Source organism: Rhinolophus hipposideros (genome assembly GCF_964194185.1).
Source record: "Rhinolophus hipposideros genome assembly, chromosome: 2".
In the NCBI taxonomy this organism is placed as follows: domain Eukaryota; kingdom Metazoa; phylum Chordata; class Mammalia; order Chiroptera; family Rhinolophidae; genus Rhinolophus; species Rhinolophus hipposideros.
The window spans coordinates 82,581,317-82,598,082 of record NC_138048.1 but is presented as its reverse complement, the minus strand read 5'-3'; the positions used below and the strand labels follow the sequence as shown (position 1 = coordinate 82,598,082).

The 16,766-nt window shown below is 37.7% G+C and overlaps 1 protein-coding gene and 1 pseudogene across 4 annotated transcripts in view; one reads left to right on the top strand and one right to left on the bottom strand.

Moving 5' to 3' along the window:
- Nucleotides 1-3,717: 3,717 nt before the first annotated feature.
- RSRC1 (arginine and serine rich coiled-coil 1) overlaps nucleotides 3,718-16,766 on the top strand; it is a 384,075-nt gene continuing 371,026 nt past the window's right edge. For 2 of the 3 annotated variants that reach the window (XM_081073945.1, XM_081073944.1), the window contains exons 1-3: nucleotides 3,718-3,863; nucleotides 13,474-13,669; nucleotides 14,169-14,294. In XM_081073945.1, the coding sequence (XP_080930071.1) occupies nucleotides 13,476-13,669; nucleotides 14,169-14,294 (320 nt within the window). In that variant the 5' untranslated portion in view covers nucleotides 3,718-3,863; nucleotides 13,474-13,475. The remainder of the gene's footprint in view (nucleotides 3,864-13,473; nucleotides 13,670-14,168; nucleotides 14,295-16,766) is intronic. The other variant, XM_081073946.1, reaches the window with a different exon arrangement.
- Nucleotides 8,672-9,254, bottom strand: LOC308507913 (rRNA-processing protein FCF1 homolog; annotated as a pseudogene). The gene has a single exon. The product of its transcript is annotated as an rRNA-processing protein FCF1 homolog (transcript).

The following is a 16,766-nucleotide window of genomic DNA, read 5'->3' as shown; positions in this document are numbered from 1 at the left end:
AGGGAAATGGGAACTGATGCTTCCCTGCCCGGGCGCGCTGGTTCAATGTTAAGATCTTTGACAATTCTTCCTGCGGAGAGTTCAGATCTGATGGCAACGCTGCGCTTGAAGTCTCACTATTTATACTTCGCAAAGGCGGCCCCTTGTTCTGAGTAAATTACCTCCCTTCGCAACTCCGAGGGAGCCCCTTCCAGGGAAGCACCGCGCCACTACCTGGGGGTGGGGGTGGGGGTGAGGAGTGGGGGTTGGGGGGAGACGGAGAGAGGGAGAGAGAGAGAGAGAGGGAGAGAAAGGGAAGAGAGAGAGAGAGGGAGAGAGAGATTGAGATTGATTAAGGCTGGAGTCCAAGCAGGCTGGGGCTGGAGTGGGAGGGCAGTGAAGGGGGACGCGAGGGGGCGGGAAGAAGAGGCAGGTCCCAGGCCGTCCGGGTTTCAGATAGCCTCGGCCGCCTGCGCTCTTGGCCATCAATCCAGGATTGACAAGAATCCCTAATTAATTTAATTAGGCGTGGATTTTGCGTTGGTGTCAAGACTTAGTTAAACACTGGGGAGCTGGACCTACTCCGCCAGGGCGTGGCCAAGAGGAAACTGACAAGTGCAGGGCTCCTGGCGTCAGTCGGGTATCCCGGCTCCGCGTCGGGGAGCCGGGCAACTGCTCGGCCCCGCACTGCTGCCTGGTATCCTGTCCTGCGTCAGGCGGCCCGCATCCCGGGCCCCGGGGCCATATCCGGAGCCGGTATTCCAAGTCGACACCCCCGCTCCTCACCCCCACCTCACCTACACCTCGCAGCTCGGCAGCCTGGCTTCACAGCCCTGCCCAGAGTCAGGGTCCTCTCCAGCTCCTTTTAGAGGCTTCCCGGCCCGCGGCCAGAGCTGAGGCTGGGTCTTCACCAATCTCCTCGCCTTGGAGAGTTTGTGATTCACCCCATTGCTTGCGTCCTGGAGCCCAAGCCGATTCTTCTGTGGACAAACCCTCTCGAAGGGGCCGGTCGATTTTACACATTTTCCGAGCAGCTGTTCCCTGACAGATTCCATTTTAAAATGTTTCTTAGCGCCAGGTCAAAGACGGCTAGACTTCGTCCCCTTTTTGAGGTCTCAGGACCCTCAGCCTATATCTCCCCTGGAACTAACTCCCTGTATCTGGACCCCTCCCCAAATGAACTACAGGAGTTCTTCTTTAGCATCCTTGGAAACATTCTAATTGATTTTCTGATTTTGAAAAGCATGTGATTATCCCTCTTGACTTTAAAAACAAATCGACAGTTAAGTTTGTGCCCCATCTAATTTTATTTATTGTGGACTCTTCAAAAATAGATGCTTGCCGGGAGAAAGGATTCTCTCTCTCTCTCTCTCTCTCTCTCTCTCTCTCTCTCTCTCTCTCTCTACTATTTTAATCGAACAGTTATATGGAAGGAACGTCTACATTTCTGCGTCATTTGTATTGTTCAGGACAGAGCTTGCTGTGAGAAACGTGGCCACATACGTATCTCACATAAAAATATTTGCATACAGAAAGTTATATTTATTTCAGTGTGTAAACAAATATACCTCTTCAACTGTAGCTTTAGGGACGTTTTTAAGTAGTCTGAATGTTAATGAAGGCCTTTTGATGTTAAGGTAACTTGTTACTTTCTTGGACCTAATACTCTTAGTAAAAATAAAAGCGAATTACAGAACTTTGATATGTATATCTTCCACCCATTGGTTAAGACATCAGCACAAAGTTAACAAATAATTTGAGAAGTTCCATCAAAGCAACCTGAAAGTTTTGTGAAAAGAACACAATTAAAACAATTTATTAGTGTTTCTAGAATATATGTAAATAGAGGCTATAAATAACTTTGTCATCCTACACTACTCAGATTAAAATGTTCACGTTTGGCGAAATTAAGATGGAAACTACACTTAGAAATATTACTTTGCCTTTTATTCTTGAATTCTGAAGTTATCTTTTGTTCTTAAAACATTTCATTTATAGCTACTTTTCGGAGCAACAATTAAGATCTTTACGTTCCAGTGCAAAACCTTTTAGATATTAATGAATTACATGAGTGCTTGTTTTTATTTTATTAAGCTACAAAAGAGACTCAAATAGTCACACTTTCCAAAGTTATATGAATTTAGAAACATGATTTTACATTTAGTCTAGGGTTACTATTTGTAACCACTTTAATTCTGATATCATCAGAGGGAAATAACCATAAAACTTTAATCCTTTATGAAAATCCGTTTTTAAGGTTATTTAGCAGAATGACCAGAAAGAGCTCTCAAACTGAGGTGTTAAATACTATTCACAAACAGCTCCACTATAAGTGGTAAGGAAAATAACCACTAGAAGTGGTAAGGGATCAAGAGTCTCACTAGCTACTTTTCTTTTGCCCTTTCAAGCACATGAGTTTTAAGTCTGATCTCAAATTCCATCTACTGAGCTTGGGGGAAAAGATGACCACTTTAAAGGTAATCAGGGAAGGCTCAGACACAATCGTCGCGATTCATACCAAATAGATTTTCCCTTAGGTTTTCCTGGCATATTGGCTCTTTGTATATTTAGCAATAGTGGTGTTGATATCAGATGGAGTTAAATCTGCAGTGTCTAACCACGGATTCCACTGGCCTAAGGGAAGTTTAGTTTAAAACAAAAACAAAAACCCAAGGTTTTGAAATCACATGCTAATAAATACTCATAAAGTTCTAATGATGCTGTTTCATTAAATGCTAAATATTGTCTGAAAACAGGACATTTCAAAATGCAGCTTTGGTTAAAAAATTTGGTAGTAAAGCTCAGTTGACAGCTTACAGACAGATATACAAGAGCCAATACAATTCAGGACCCCAGCTCTTGAATTATTTAAAATAAACACGGAGTGTTGTAGTTAAGTTTTAAAACGGTCCCTCAAAACTGGTTGTTTAAGGTAGTCATTTATGATAAATATATTTCTGGAGTTGATTTTCACCATCTCAAATAGCTGCGGAAAACTGTAGCTTGGGTATCTAGCAGCTGTGAATGAGTTGGTTCTCACAGTCGACCCAAACCAAGGCCAACAGTTTATTTACCTCCGTATCTTTGCGTACTTACAGTAAATAAGGAAAGAGTGATATTTTTGGAAGGACAGCTACATAATAGAGTACGTGTTGCAGAAAATGCTGAATCGCTTTAATTTCTATTGGTTTAAAAAACAAAAACCTAAACACTTAATTTCTCTTTCAGAAGAAACCTCCTCTCCATGCCTCGGGCAGCTTTCCCCCATTCCTCTAACAACCAGTTACTTTAATGTGAGAAACTAATTTGCACCCAACCTGTGAGTGCCTTCACCTTCAGGGCAGAAGAAGCACCGACTTTTAATGCATTTTTGTAAATAAATCATTACATTTTAATCACACACGACTCTATACAGACACACTCCCATGATTTATTATTGTTGGGCGAGTTTCCTCCTCCTCCAGCCTGAGATAACCAATTTTGCTACGTGGGGATGTCTTAAACATAACTTCCTATAACGTCGATTTGTTTACTGATTATCTGTGACGATAACGATGATTACGAAGGCAATAACACTCTTGAGTTCCCATCTTTATTGCTTTTTGGTAATAAGAAAATCAAATAAACAAGCGAGCGAACCCAACACCAAACAAAAAATTGGCGGCGTGACGATCTATTCCCTCGGCACTCCTAACGCCTGGCAGCCTCCATCGATGCATTCGGCAGCTCGGCTGACGCTGCCTGGCGCTGGAACCAGGAAGGCGGTGAGCTTAAACTGAAGCAAGTTCGGAGGACGCCGGGGGCGCCCAGAGTTGAAGAAACGTTTCCAGGTTTGCGTAGCTTGCAAGTCCACGGGAGGTGTGATCCCGAAGGCCAGGAGCCAGGTGATGCCTGCATCCGGGGCCTGGAAGGAGGCGCCCGCGGCTGCGGGGTTCCGAGGCCCTGCTCCGGCCAAAGGCGGCGTGGGGCCTGGCGCAGTCTGGGAGGCGACGAGGGGGTGGGCGGAGGCCCCCAGGCGTGCGGAGCGGTACGGCGCTGTGCGCATGCGTCCGGCACCTGGCGGTTTCTGAGCCTTGAGGTCGAAGCTGGGGTCTTAGGACGGCGGGCGGCTGTGGGGTGGGGCGAGGTCACAGGCTTCAGGCCTGGCCCTCTGTCTGGAGGTGGGGAGAGAGAGTTATAGCCCGCTCTTCCTCCCCATTCCCCTTCGTTCTTTGTCCCACTCCATCCGCAGTCCCTGATCACTGATTTTGGGTTCATGTGTCCGGTGCTGGCTTCATCCCTGGCTGTAAATAGGGTGCAGCCAGAGAGAGGCCACAGCCGGGTGCACCCTGCCCCACCCACTTCACTGTCTCCGCTGCAGATCCACCTCTCCCTCCGTTTCCCCGGATTCTTGCAGGCTCTCTTGCTGAGAGGAGAGATGGTGCAGAGTGAAATAGACTTTCCTTCCTTCACATGCAAGACTACTCGCCTTAAACTCTCAGTGTCCTTGACATCAGGGCTTGTTGCCTTATGGTCATAGACCAAGGTCATGTGGCGACTCTTAAACTGTTTACTTTGGTGAGATGATGTAATGCAGTTGTTGTATAGGTTGACTGCTCTTGATTTAAGGTCAGCCTTGACATAATTTCTCAGAGGTTATACATCTTTAAATGCACACTGGAAGCCTATCAAATACTCCCCCCCCTTTTTTTTTTAGCATTTTCAGAATTAACAGTAATCTATTTGTAAATCAACCAAGTAGGTACGAGCTAAGTAGTTAACTAAATTCTCAAATATCTTGGGTCGTCACAAAAAAGTACTCAAATTGTCAACTTAGACACAAAAGCCCTAAGCGAAGGAGATACACAGAGTTCTCAGGTTTAAGGATGGGAGCAGGTGTGAACAGGTGAGAGAGCCCCTCTAGCTTTAGCGTCTATAAATATTCATCTTCTTTGCAGGCAAAGGAGATTTCCTGCGAAGTGGTAGCACTTTATTACTGTACGTTCTTCAATAAGAGCTAAAAATGTTTGAAACTGAGATAAAGGCAGGTGGCAGCTATTGCCTTACCAACTCGACCAGTCTCAGGAGAGTTGTGTTATGAGTTGGAAGACTTATGTAATAAAATTGTTACAGTAGATGTATAGCTATGTTTTCTGCTTTCATTTTCAAACCAAAAGTCCTGTGACTGATAATGCTTTTTAAAAAAAGAGATGCTAGTCTGCAGATTTTTATTTGTTAATCTGGAGGAGTGTTTCGACAGTTCTTTGTCACTTTTGAGCTTTGCTTTGTTATGCTCATTAAGCTAGAATTTTACCTCAGTTCTTTTACTGCCTTTGCATGGTTCTATATTTATTCATGGAATTTTTTTATGCTAAATGGTGTTAACCCCATTTTCACTTTTCTCTACCTCTTTGAGGTGAATTTCCCACTGAAATGACTATTCTTTTCCCCTTTTTTGGACATGTGTCCAAGATAAAAAAGATTATAGTTTGATATACTAACGAATGAGTAGTGTAGAAATAATTATAAGCTGTCGTGTCCTCTAGGAATCTTTGTTCTAACTGCCTGTTTTCTGAAAAGATAATTGTTTCTTGTACCTTTATTAATACCTGGAAAAAGGAACTACTTATGTATGCCTTTGAGCTCTCTTTGGCTTCACATCTTCAGTCACCTCATCTTGGCTTCACATCTTCAGTCACCTAAACTTTGCAATAAGATGTTTTTGTAAATTGATGTCCTACTGTAGTCATTACCTGTTATGGCTTCAATTCTGTAGCGCAGTAGTTGGGTGAGGTTTGCAGCAGTGAGACTAAAGGGACATACTAGAGACTAGAGTGAGAATAGAGCTGTAGGAGTTCTGCCTCTGGGTCACCTTTTCTGTTTACAGATAGATTGAAAAATTGTTAGCTTGTGGGACTCTTAAAAATCTTTGCTCAATTCATCATTGCCTTTACCAGAAAGAGCTATTAATGTATCCTTCCATGCATTGCATCTTACCAATGGAGTTAAATATAAAGCGTTCATACTTACTAGGAGTGTGAAATGTAAATTGGCCACCATGACTTCAATGAGAAAGTATATTCAATTTTATGCTGCATTATGGAAATTATGCTACATATATGGACATTATGGAAATCCAGAGGTAAGTATATATCTAGGGTGGTGAATAAGAATTCAGTGTCATTGATAGAGAAGACAATTTTTGGGTCTACCTCGATTTGCTTTTAGTGTTCACTTCCTTTTCTGAATAAAAATTTGAAGTTATCTATAATAAATAAAAATGGAGGCTTTTGGCTTTTCTTTTATTGAGATTAATTATACTTCAGTGCAGTTTTCCTGAAATGCAAATGTATTACTTGAAAAAGTATACTTTTGTGACAGTGGTTTTTCTTTTTAATTAAAGTTTATAGGGGTGACAATGGTTAGTAAAGTTACATAGGTTTCAAGTATACAATTCTGTAATACATAATCCATATACCATATTGTGTGTTCACTACCCAGAGTCAGTTCTCCTTCCATCACCATATATTTGATCGGTTTACTCTCCTCTACCATCTCTCTCCCCACTTACCCTCTGGTAACCACTAAACTACTGTCTGTGTCTATGAGTTTTTGTTTCTTTGTTTGTCTTGTTCCCTTGTTGCTTTCAGTTTTATATCCCACATAGGTTTTTCAACTTTATTTTACTTGGCTCCTCTAAGGAAGGATTTTGTATCTCTCATTAACTTTTTCTGGGTTAAATGTAATTATTATTGTGGGTGAATTATTTTGTTTAAAATTAAAACAAGAATTTATAACCAACCCCCCATTCTCTCTTGTTTAAGATACATAATTAGTTATATGTCCTTTTCTTTTTTTTTTTCTACTTCCTTATGCCTTACATGGGGACTTAACAAGCTGGACAAGAATGGAAAATGGAAAGAATTATAGGTACCTTAGAACAGTGATTCAACGACTTTTTAGTTTTGGCATCCCTTTACAGTCTTCAAAATTGTTGAGGACCCCAAGAACTTTATGTGGGCTGTATCTATAAATATCGGCGCACTGGTAATTAAAACAGAAAAATTTATAGTATTTATTAATGCACTTCAAAATAACAGTTATATAATTTGGGGAAGGTATTCAATAATGTTGTAAAGATTTTGTTGGGTATCCGATGGACATGCGTCCTATTTGGGAGACCACCTCAGGGATACTGTGGATACCTGATCATGGCATTGTACACCAGAAGCTAAACATTAATGAATGCCAACTATAATTTTATATATATAATGTGATGGTTCAGTGTGAGGTCGGAGGGATAGTGGATGGGGGGAGGGGGTTCACAGTGTGAGGGATATAAATGATGAACATCTAAGTATTACCTTGTCTTGTACACCTGAAACTAATAAAAAAAAATAACAGTAATAAACTCATATGGTAACATAAATAACAATTTTGATATGAAAAATAACTATATTTTCCAAACAAAACATTCTTAGTGAGAAAAGGGGCATTTTTTCCTTTTTTACACATCTCTAATATCTGGCTTAATAGAAGACAGTTGGATTCTTATCATCTGCTTCTGCCTTCAATTTGCTGTGATGAGTTGTTTTCATTTAAAGTATACAAGGAAAAGCCGTATTCATAGAGATATGGTATTGAAAAAAGTATTTTTTTATTAAAGTATAGTGAACATACAATATTATATTAGTTTCAGGAAAAAGTAGTATATTTTAATAGCCTTTAGAGAATTACTTCTTTGATACTACACCAAAACTTGACAAGTAGTAATTTCTTAAAGGTTGGTTGTAATGTGGTATTTGAAACCATATCAATGATCTTTTCATATTCTGTTATATTAAAATCTATTGGTCTGTCTTGCACTGTGAACGGGTTTTTTTTACCCATGAATGATTCTGTGACATCATGCATTGGCCTACTCGAAAATACTGGTTTCACTGAGTTATGCATACCTTCCAAATGTTGACACCCTTCGTTATATTAAAAACAAAAAAATCACATTTGTTAATATCACCACTGATCTCATCAGAGAAATCTAAGTACTGGGACGCTATCAGTCTCATGGTAGCAGATACAAGTTATCCAAAATTCTAAATTTTGCTTGAGAGTTCAAGTTTTATCATTGGCAACAAATAAATTTAAAAGAATTTAAATTTTAAATTTAAAATTTAAAAGAAAATGTCAGTTTTCTTTTAAATGAAAGACTCCATTTATTTTTGAGAAAATGTCTGCCAAATATGTAGGTCTGAATAATCATAATTCTTTAAAATAAAAATAGTGTTTCATGATAAAAGCAGCTAGTTCAACTTGCAATTCAGGTACACAAATGCCTTTTCTCAAGATAACTATCATCAATCAGTATGCAGCATTAGTTAATGTGTATTTCCCATTTCATCACACACTATTAAAAAGATGTGTGCTCAAGTGTTGAAATCTAATAAAATTAATGATTTTTACTGCTTTATCAAGGGCATTCTTTTTTGTGTGTGTGAGCAGTCATTGGATTTATAAAAAGATGCAACAAATTTTCAAATGATACAAAAATATTATTTTCAAAACAATTATCGAAAAGTGACTGTCTTTTACCATCCTCAGCTCATAACAGAGCAAATGGGTAAGTGGAATAATCATGCTGTAGCATGTTTCATAAACTGGCAACAGAAAGTTGGTTGAAGGAAAGCAGAGGAATTTTGTCTTTTAAGAATTAGAATCAAGGGGCTCCGTAATCATCTGGCATCTGCTCAGTGTTGTACCTATGGTTAGAATCGTACATGATGGGAACTCCAGATGTCTTCCTGATGCTTCGTTTAAGGTCCCCGTCACCCATGGCCACAGCATAACACTTGTGTTGAGTTGCTTTCTGTACTAAGCAGTCATTTGCATAGGTTCCTTGGGTGTGCATGGTAATCATTCAGATCTTGCATCCTTGGTTATGTTAGACCCACCTGATACTTTTGCCCCAATTCCTCAATTTCAGCCATTACACAGTCAGTTATACAAGGGATACACTTGGCATACAGACAGTCCATCATTGACTGTACTAAGTCTAGTTTGGCTTTAATGGAAAAATTGATAACGTTGGTATCAACCAGGATGTGGGAAGGTGGGCCCAGCTGTGTGTTATACTGGAAGAATAAGCAGGAAGGGTGTTGGGGGACTTCTCTTTCCTTGAGTGTACTGGGATCTTTTTTCCTTTCTTTTTAGGTTTTAATCTATCCTTTAAGTCTCTGATCTCTGAGACGAAGCATTCGCTTCATGGTTGCATACTTCCTTGTTTTCTTTTGCTTTCCCATGTTCAAGCTGCACTCTTGTTTCTTGCGGAATCCAAGGACATTCTGAAGAACTGCCCGTTGTTTTTTTTGTTTGTTTGTTTTTAAAAACTATTGCAGTGAAGAGTGCAAGTGACTGCTAGTACAGTTTGGTGCCATTGCCTTGATTCCTGTTAAGGCACCAGCAGTTTTGCCTACTATTGCTTTTACATCATCAGTGTAAAAAGTCAACACAGTGAAAAAGGTAAATCATGTTTTAGTATTATAATGAAAATAGTTTCTACTTCTTGGGTCCCCTGAAAAGTCTTAGGGACCCCCAGCGATCTACAAACCCCATTTTGAGAACCTCTGTTATACTGGAATGCAGTTCCTCAAGGGCAAGGATTTTTGCCTCTTGTTGACGGATGTATCCCTTATACCTAGGCCTACTATCATCCTGGGATGTTTTACCTATTTGTAGTGTTAGATCACTTGTTTTCTAAATCTAGGTCATCTTTGTTGGTTTACTGTTCCTTTCAGTGGAGTGTGAGGTATGATATTGAGACTTTGCATATCTGAAAATGTCTTTGTTATGATCTCATTAGATCAATGATTGGGTTGGATATAGACCTTAGGTTGAAAAGCATTTTCACTTAGAATTTTGAAGACAAGTCTCCATTGTTTTCTGTGTTGCTGTTGAGAAGTCTTATGCCTTTTGTGATTCCCCCATTTTTTTTCTCTTTAGGAGTTTCTAGGATTCTCTATGTATTCCTGGTGTCTGAATTTTTATGAGTTAGCATATTTCTTCAAAAATAAGACCTAGCCCGACCATCAGCTCTAATGGAGCAAAAATTAATATAAGACCGGGTCTTATATACATACGGTGTAAGACCCGGTCTTATATTAAAATAAGACCGGTTATTATATTATGTAAGTCCTGGTCATAATAAAATTAGACTGGGTATTATGTTATACCCAGTCTTATTTTAACATAAGACTGGGTCTTATGTTAAAATAAGACTGGGTCTTATGTTAAAATAAGACTGGGTCTTATATTAATTTTGCTCCAAAAGATGTTTTAGAGCTAATGGTGTGGCTAGGTCTTATTTTCGGGGAAACACGGTATGTCTGGTGTCTTTTTAAATTCATTGTCCCAGGGACTTAAGGCAATTCATGTCTTCTAATTCTGGAAATTCATTTGAATTATTCTTTGGACATTTTTCTTTGTCTCTTTTGTCTGTTCTTTTTAAATGGAATGCATATCAATTGGATATTGGACTTCCTGGATTGATCCTCTTTTACCTCCTATTTTTAATCTTTTTCTTAGTACTTTCTTTGAGTCCTTTGACATTATCTTTTAACTCTATTGTATTTTTTTTTTTAGTTTCAAGTGTACAAAACAACGTAATGGACATTTGTCATTTATATCCCTCACACAGTGATAATCCCCCTCCCCCCATCTACTACCCCTCTGACATTGCATACAGCCATTCCATTTCCACTGTCTCTATTCCTAATCCCTATTGTATTTTTTTCAAATTATCATTTTTTTTAAATTCCAAGCTTTTTCTCTCGTTCTGTGGATGTTCCTCCTATTCTTGTTTTCTGGATCATCTTCTCATATATTCCTCAGGAAATTAACTGATATTTTTTTCCTTGAAGTTCTCTTCTGTGTATTCCTGGTTTACTATGAGTTGCTTTTTTTCTTTTTGTTTTGGTTTCTGTCTCTCAGGATCAAGGCTTTCATCACGTGATTGGTTATTTCTTTTTTTTTTTTTCACTGAAAAGTCAACAGAAAACTGGTTTAGAGAAAAAAAGATTAAAGTTTGGGCTTGTTAACTAGCGGGCTTGGTTTTGGGTGTTTGGGTGAGGACCTGGCCTTTTTTTGGAGGTACCTTCAAATACTTATAGTGTATCTTTCATCAGATACTATTCAGTTTTTGCATAGATGAATCCTTTGCCAGAAATCTTGGCTCCCAGCACACAGAGAGTTATAGTATTTACCATTAGTGTTAACTTTCATGTAATCCCTTTAACTTTTAGTTTATCATCTCTCTTCCCTCCTTTACTGTGCCCCTGGACTTGATGCTTTATTGTTTTGTTATTTTTTCCTAAATAAACCACCTTTCCTGGGATAGTCACCTCTCTGGGTTGGATGGGAAAGGGGACCTGAGAGATTACTTCTTTTATTTACTTTCTACCAATTCTTCCATTTTTATTTGCATGCCTAATTGTGTCCACCGTGGTAACCTGTATCTAAAATTCCTGATCCTTTCTGATTTTAGCTATGTGAATTGGCTTTTCTCTTGTTGGAATTCTCTGCAGTTGCTTGATATTTAGTTCTTTTAGCTTTAAATCCTCCATCTGTTTTTCATTTGCTAAAAATTTGTTGACATATCTTGTCTACTATTCCTGTTGTTTTCTAGTCTCTTTTATCTTTGTGAATTTATACTTTTACTCTCATTTTAGTATTTTTTTTACCAGTATAATAAGAACATAATAAAAGCTCATATTAGCTTAAATGGTTACTTGTGGATAAAGAAAGTTCTTAACTGCTTAAAAGTGAAAACAAGAAAGAAAGAAAAAGCCAGGAAATAAGAAAATTTAATGACCTTTATCACTCAATTATGTACAAATTCCTTAATGGAAACATACACGCACACACATGGTTATATATAATGGATATATGGATATATATATGTGGATATTATGTAGACATATTTAAATATATATGTATGTGTAATTTCATAATCGCAGTATTTTGAAGTTGGAAAGGATCATGGTGATCTTTTACCCAGTGCAGTTTCATTTTTCAATGAGGGTACTTGGCTTAAATATGCTAGCAATTTACTGAGTTTCAAAACCAAGTCTTCCCAATGTTTTGTTGAACTAAAACAAAAAAGTGTTAGGAAAAACGTGTTAGAAATGTGAACAACTTGGAGGTTCAGAACTATGTTGAAAGTCTATTGTTGGCTCTCAGTAAATAGCATATAGTTTTGAATTGAATCCTAACAGCAATTTTCAACTGGTAGTGCATTGGAGTCCAGGAGGGGATGGCTTACCTGACAATTCTGAAAACAAAGCTGTAATTTAACACATTGCTTTGTGTATAGTAATGACATTTAACTTATTTTGAATAAGTGTTGAAGGAAAGTATGAGATTTTTGTTTATCTGATTCATTAACCATTTATCTTAACCATTACATAGGATTGAAAGATAGCTAATAACTATTTCATTAAAGAAAAATAAGATTGCGGATGAGAATTTAAAGGCTAACTTTAAGACAAGTTTCTTATCAGCTATGTTAATTCGTAAATATAAAAACCTTAAGTTCTATTTCTGTATGTTTTTTCCGTTTGTTTACTAAATATGCAAACATCACCAAAGCCATATAAGAAAATAGTGAAAAAAAGAAAAAAATTATCCAGTTTTGTTACTTAAATATAATCAATTTTATCTTTTGCTCTTCTTCATGTTACATATTTTCTTAAATTGTAGTCTCACTAGATATAGTTTTAATAATGCTATAATGGATACCTTCATGATTATACCTTTTTTTTAATAAAAACATTTCAGATATATTCCTAGAAGTAGGATTACTTTGTAAAGAATAGTCAACATTTTTATGACCATTTAAATTGTTATTGCTTTCTGGAAGGATTATACCACCACACTATAAAGACACCAGCATTGTGAATAGCTGACTGACTTCGCAATAACCTCATCAACCTTGGCACTTAATATTTCCTCCCTCACATTTCACAAGTGACACGTAGATAGTGTATTGTTTCAATTTGTACTTTGTTGATGACTAATGAGTTCTTATTAATTTACAAAAATTTAGAATTTTCAATTAGAAAAACGTAATTCTAAAAGATGGTAAAGTATCTTTTATCTTTAGGGAATGTGAAAACGAAGGATTAGGTAGTTATTCCCTAAACCAAATATCATGTAGTTAATAATAAATGCAACTTAAAAATATAAGAAAATTGTTATAATGAGCTGTCCTGAGGGTTGACTCTTTTGAGAGACATTTGAAAAAATTTAGGACAAATTCAAGTGTTTACAAATTGTACAACCGGTTAATTGATAATCCTAGAAGACTGTACTAGAACTGTTTCTCATGTCTTGTTAAGATGCCAGGTACATTTAAAATTCTGCTCTGGGACTTCAAAAATTTTTATAAAGTTAAAAAAAAATCACTTCATTTTATCCATTGTGCCATTATGTTAGCAATAATTTTCTTTGAATTTAAACTTGTAGAAATGGGACGCCGGTCATCAGATACCGAAGAAGAAAGCAGAAGCAAGAGAAAAAAGAAACACCGTAGACGGTCATCTTCAAGTAGTTCTTCAGATAGTAGGACATACAGCCGAAAGAAAGGTGGAAGGAAATCAAGGTCAAAGTCAAGGTCTTGGTCCAGAGATCTTCAGCTTCGCTCACATTCTTATGATAGAAGGTGATTTTCATAATTTTTACCTACATAATAATGAGAGTGACATTCTTTAGAGTTTTTATGTTTTTGTACTTTTAATTTTTCTGAGTAAAACATTTTTCTTTTAGTAGTCATGTGTTATGAGGGTTAAGTCCCAATGCAACGGTTGGTTGGTTGGTTGGTTTTTGCCAGGCCCAACCCATGAGTTCAGTGTCCTCATCCTTTGTCTAGTCTTTGTAGACAAGTCGATATAAACTGGTACAGTTATCATATTATCTGGTAATATTTGAGAAGATTGTATACGCCTTAAGACCCCTAATGTCTTCATTAGTAGCTGATTCAATCACAAAATTATGAAATCAATCATCTGACTGTTCAAAAGGAATAACGTTTTATTTCTGTCTGCCTCTAGCAAGGAGTAAGACATAGTAAAAATGAGATGAAGTTTTAGAATCTAGATGATTTCTCCTTAATGCTCATAAATTTTTTTATATCAATAATACTTGATTATATTTAATTTCAGACGCAGGCATCGATCAAGCAGTAGCTCTTCTTATGGCTCTAGAAGAAAACGAAGTCGAAGTCGCTCAAGGGGTCGAGGGAAATCCTATAGAGTTCAAAGGTCTAGGTCAAAAAGCAGAACAAGAAGGTATGCCATGTCAGATATTTGTTGCTTTGTAACACACTATCCCCAAATTTAGTAACCTAAAGCAATAATCATTTATTTTCTCAAGATTTTACAATCTTGCCTGAGCTCAGCTGGAGTTCTTCTATTAGTCTTGCCTAGGGTCACTCATGATTGCAGTTATCTGATAGCTTGACTGGAACTACATGGTCCAGTGTGGCCTCAATCTAGCATTTGGTGCTGGCTGTTGACTATTATTTGGGATGCTTTAGTTTTCCTGTGGCTTCTAGTCTTCCAGTAGGCTAGGCTGGGCTTTTTCATATGAGGGAAGCATTTTAAAAAGTTGCAAAATCTCTTAAGGTCTTGCCTCAGAAATAATCCAGTGTGTTATGGAGTGAATGGTTGTGTCCCCCACTAGATTTGTATGTTGACGCTCCAGTCCTCAGTGTAACTGTATTTGGAAATAGTGCCTTTGTGGAGTCCTTAAGGTTAAGTGAGCTCATACAGGTAGGGTTCGAATACAAGAGGACAGGAGGCCTTATAAGAAGAGGGAGAAAGAGATCTTTCTCTTTGAGTCTGCACTCAGAGGAAAGGCTATGTGAGGACTCAAGTGAAAAGAAAGCGGTCTATAAGCCAAGAAGAGCCCTTACCAGGAACCAAATCAGCCGACATCTTGATCTTGGACTTGTAGCCTCTAGAACTGTGAGAAGTAAATTTCTGTTGTTCAAGCTGCTCGGTCTGTGGTGTTTTGCTGTAGTAGCCTGAGCTGACTAATACACGTCACTTCATCTCTGTTTTCTTACTGTGCTCAAAGGCCAATAATACAAAGAACAGCCTCTCTGAGGAGAGTTGTACATTTGGGGGTAATGGTAGAAAATATGGTTGAATACGATGGTGACCAAGGTATGGAGGGACTTGATAAAAGTAGGCATTCAGAAATTATTGAACATCTCTGAGCAGCGGAGTGTTAGGATAAAAACAGGAATTTAGTAAGGTTAGTTTCTTTTCCCTGTTTAGTTCTTCATACTATTATTAGGCTATAGTTGTGGGGGTATATTAGCAGCCTGGTTTTGTTATCTAGGCATAACATTTTATAAATCTCTCTATGAATCTGAAGTTGGATAATAGTAGTAAAGTCCAAATGTTCAGCTTTTCTAGCCTTGTTTTACTTTTTGCCTCAGTCTCCTCTCCTTTGTACACATTCCACAGATAGGCTTTGTATTACATGCCTATACATGGACCTGAGTTGCTAGCTTTGTTTATTTGAGCAAGCTCTTCCAGTTTGTTGCTTTATCTCTACTTTGAGAAGTGTTCCTACCCTTTAATGTTCAGTTTTATTTAACCTTTAATTCTCTTCTGCCTTAAATCCTTTTTTGATTTTTACCTTTTTACTCCCAAGTCAAATTTAATCCACCCTTTCTGTGACCCACCATCACCTGTGGTTCCTGATATGTAACAGTTATATTATGAATATTGTGTCTTTGTTGTTCTCATGTATTATAAACTCTTGAAGGGGGAATCATTTGGTACCTAGCATAATACCTTGCTTAGTAAACATGCCTTGATTGATTGGATAATTAATTGGGGAAATGAAGTTAGGTGGAGAACTGATTTTTGTGGTAAGGAAGTTTCATTGATTTGTAGAAGGAAAGCTTTATTTTAGATATATTGATTTGTCTAAAAAGAGGCTGATTACCAGAAAACAACTTCAATTGAAATTCCCTATCAGTGGGAGTAGAAATAATAATCCATGCTTTTATATGGTCTTTTTCAGTTTATAGGGTATTTCCACATACCCTGAATCAATCAGAGTTTGATTAGGAAAACAGAAGCCACTCAATTCCAAGCATTAGTGTTTTAACACAGGAAATTAAAGGCTTTATATAACCTTTAGAAGGGCTCAGGGAATTAGGGAAGCTGTCACTGATTATTTCAGCCCGAAGCATGGAAGCTGGTTGTTTTCCCAAAAGTCACTGGAAATCTTAAGAACTTTCCAGATTTAAGAAACTACTCACCTGGAAGCTGCTGCTCTGCCTATCTATTAGGTTGGTGCAAAAGTAATTGAGATTTTTACAGTTATTTTTAACTTTTTAAACTGCAGTTACTTTTGCACCAACCTAATATTTAGACACCTACCTCCAGACAACAATCTGGAAATGTTAATTTCTTTTCCTTTGCAATGCAAGGAAGACCTCAAAAGGAATGGCAGTGATGTCTAGTCAACAATAAACTATATAGCACACAGGCATTTAGTAATTTGAATTGTATAACTCTGTCAGGCAGTCATTTAGGGTAATACCTTTATTTTGTATATGAGGAAACAAGTTCAGAGGTTATTCAAAGTAGCAACTTCTCCGCCTCTTGCATTGACGCTTCTGCATTTTACTGCCAATAACTAAATAATCTGGAGACACTGAAAAGTCCTAAATTTTGAGAAAATACAATATCCATCTCTTATATCCTATACTCTATGTTATTTTGGAAAACACATTTTAG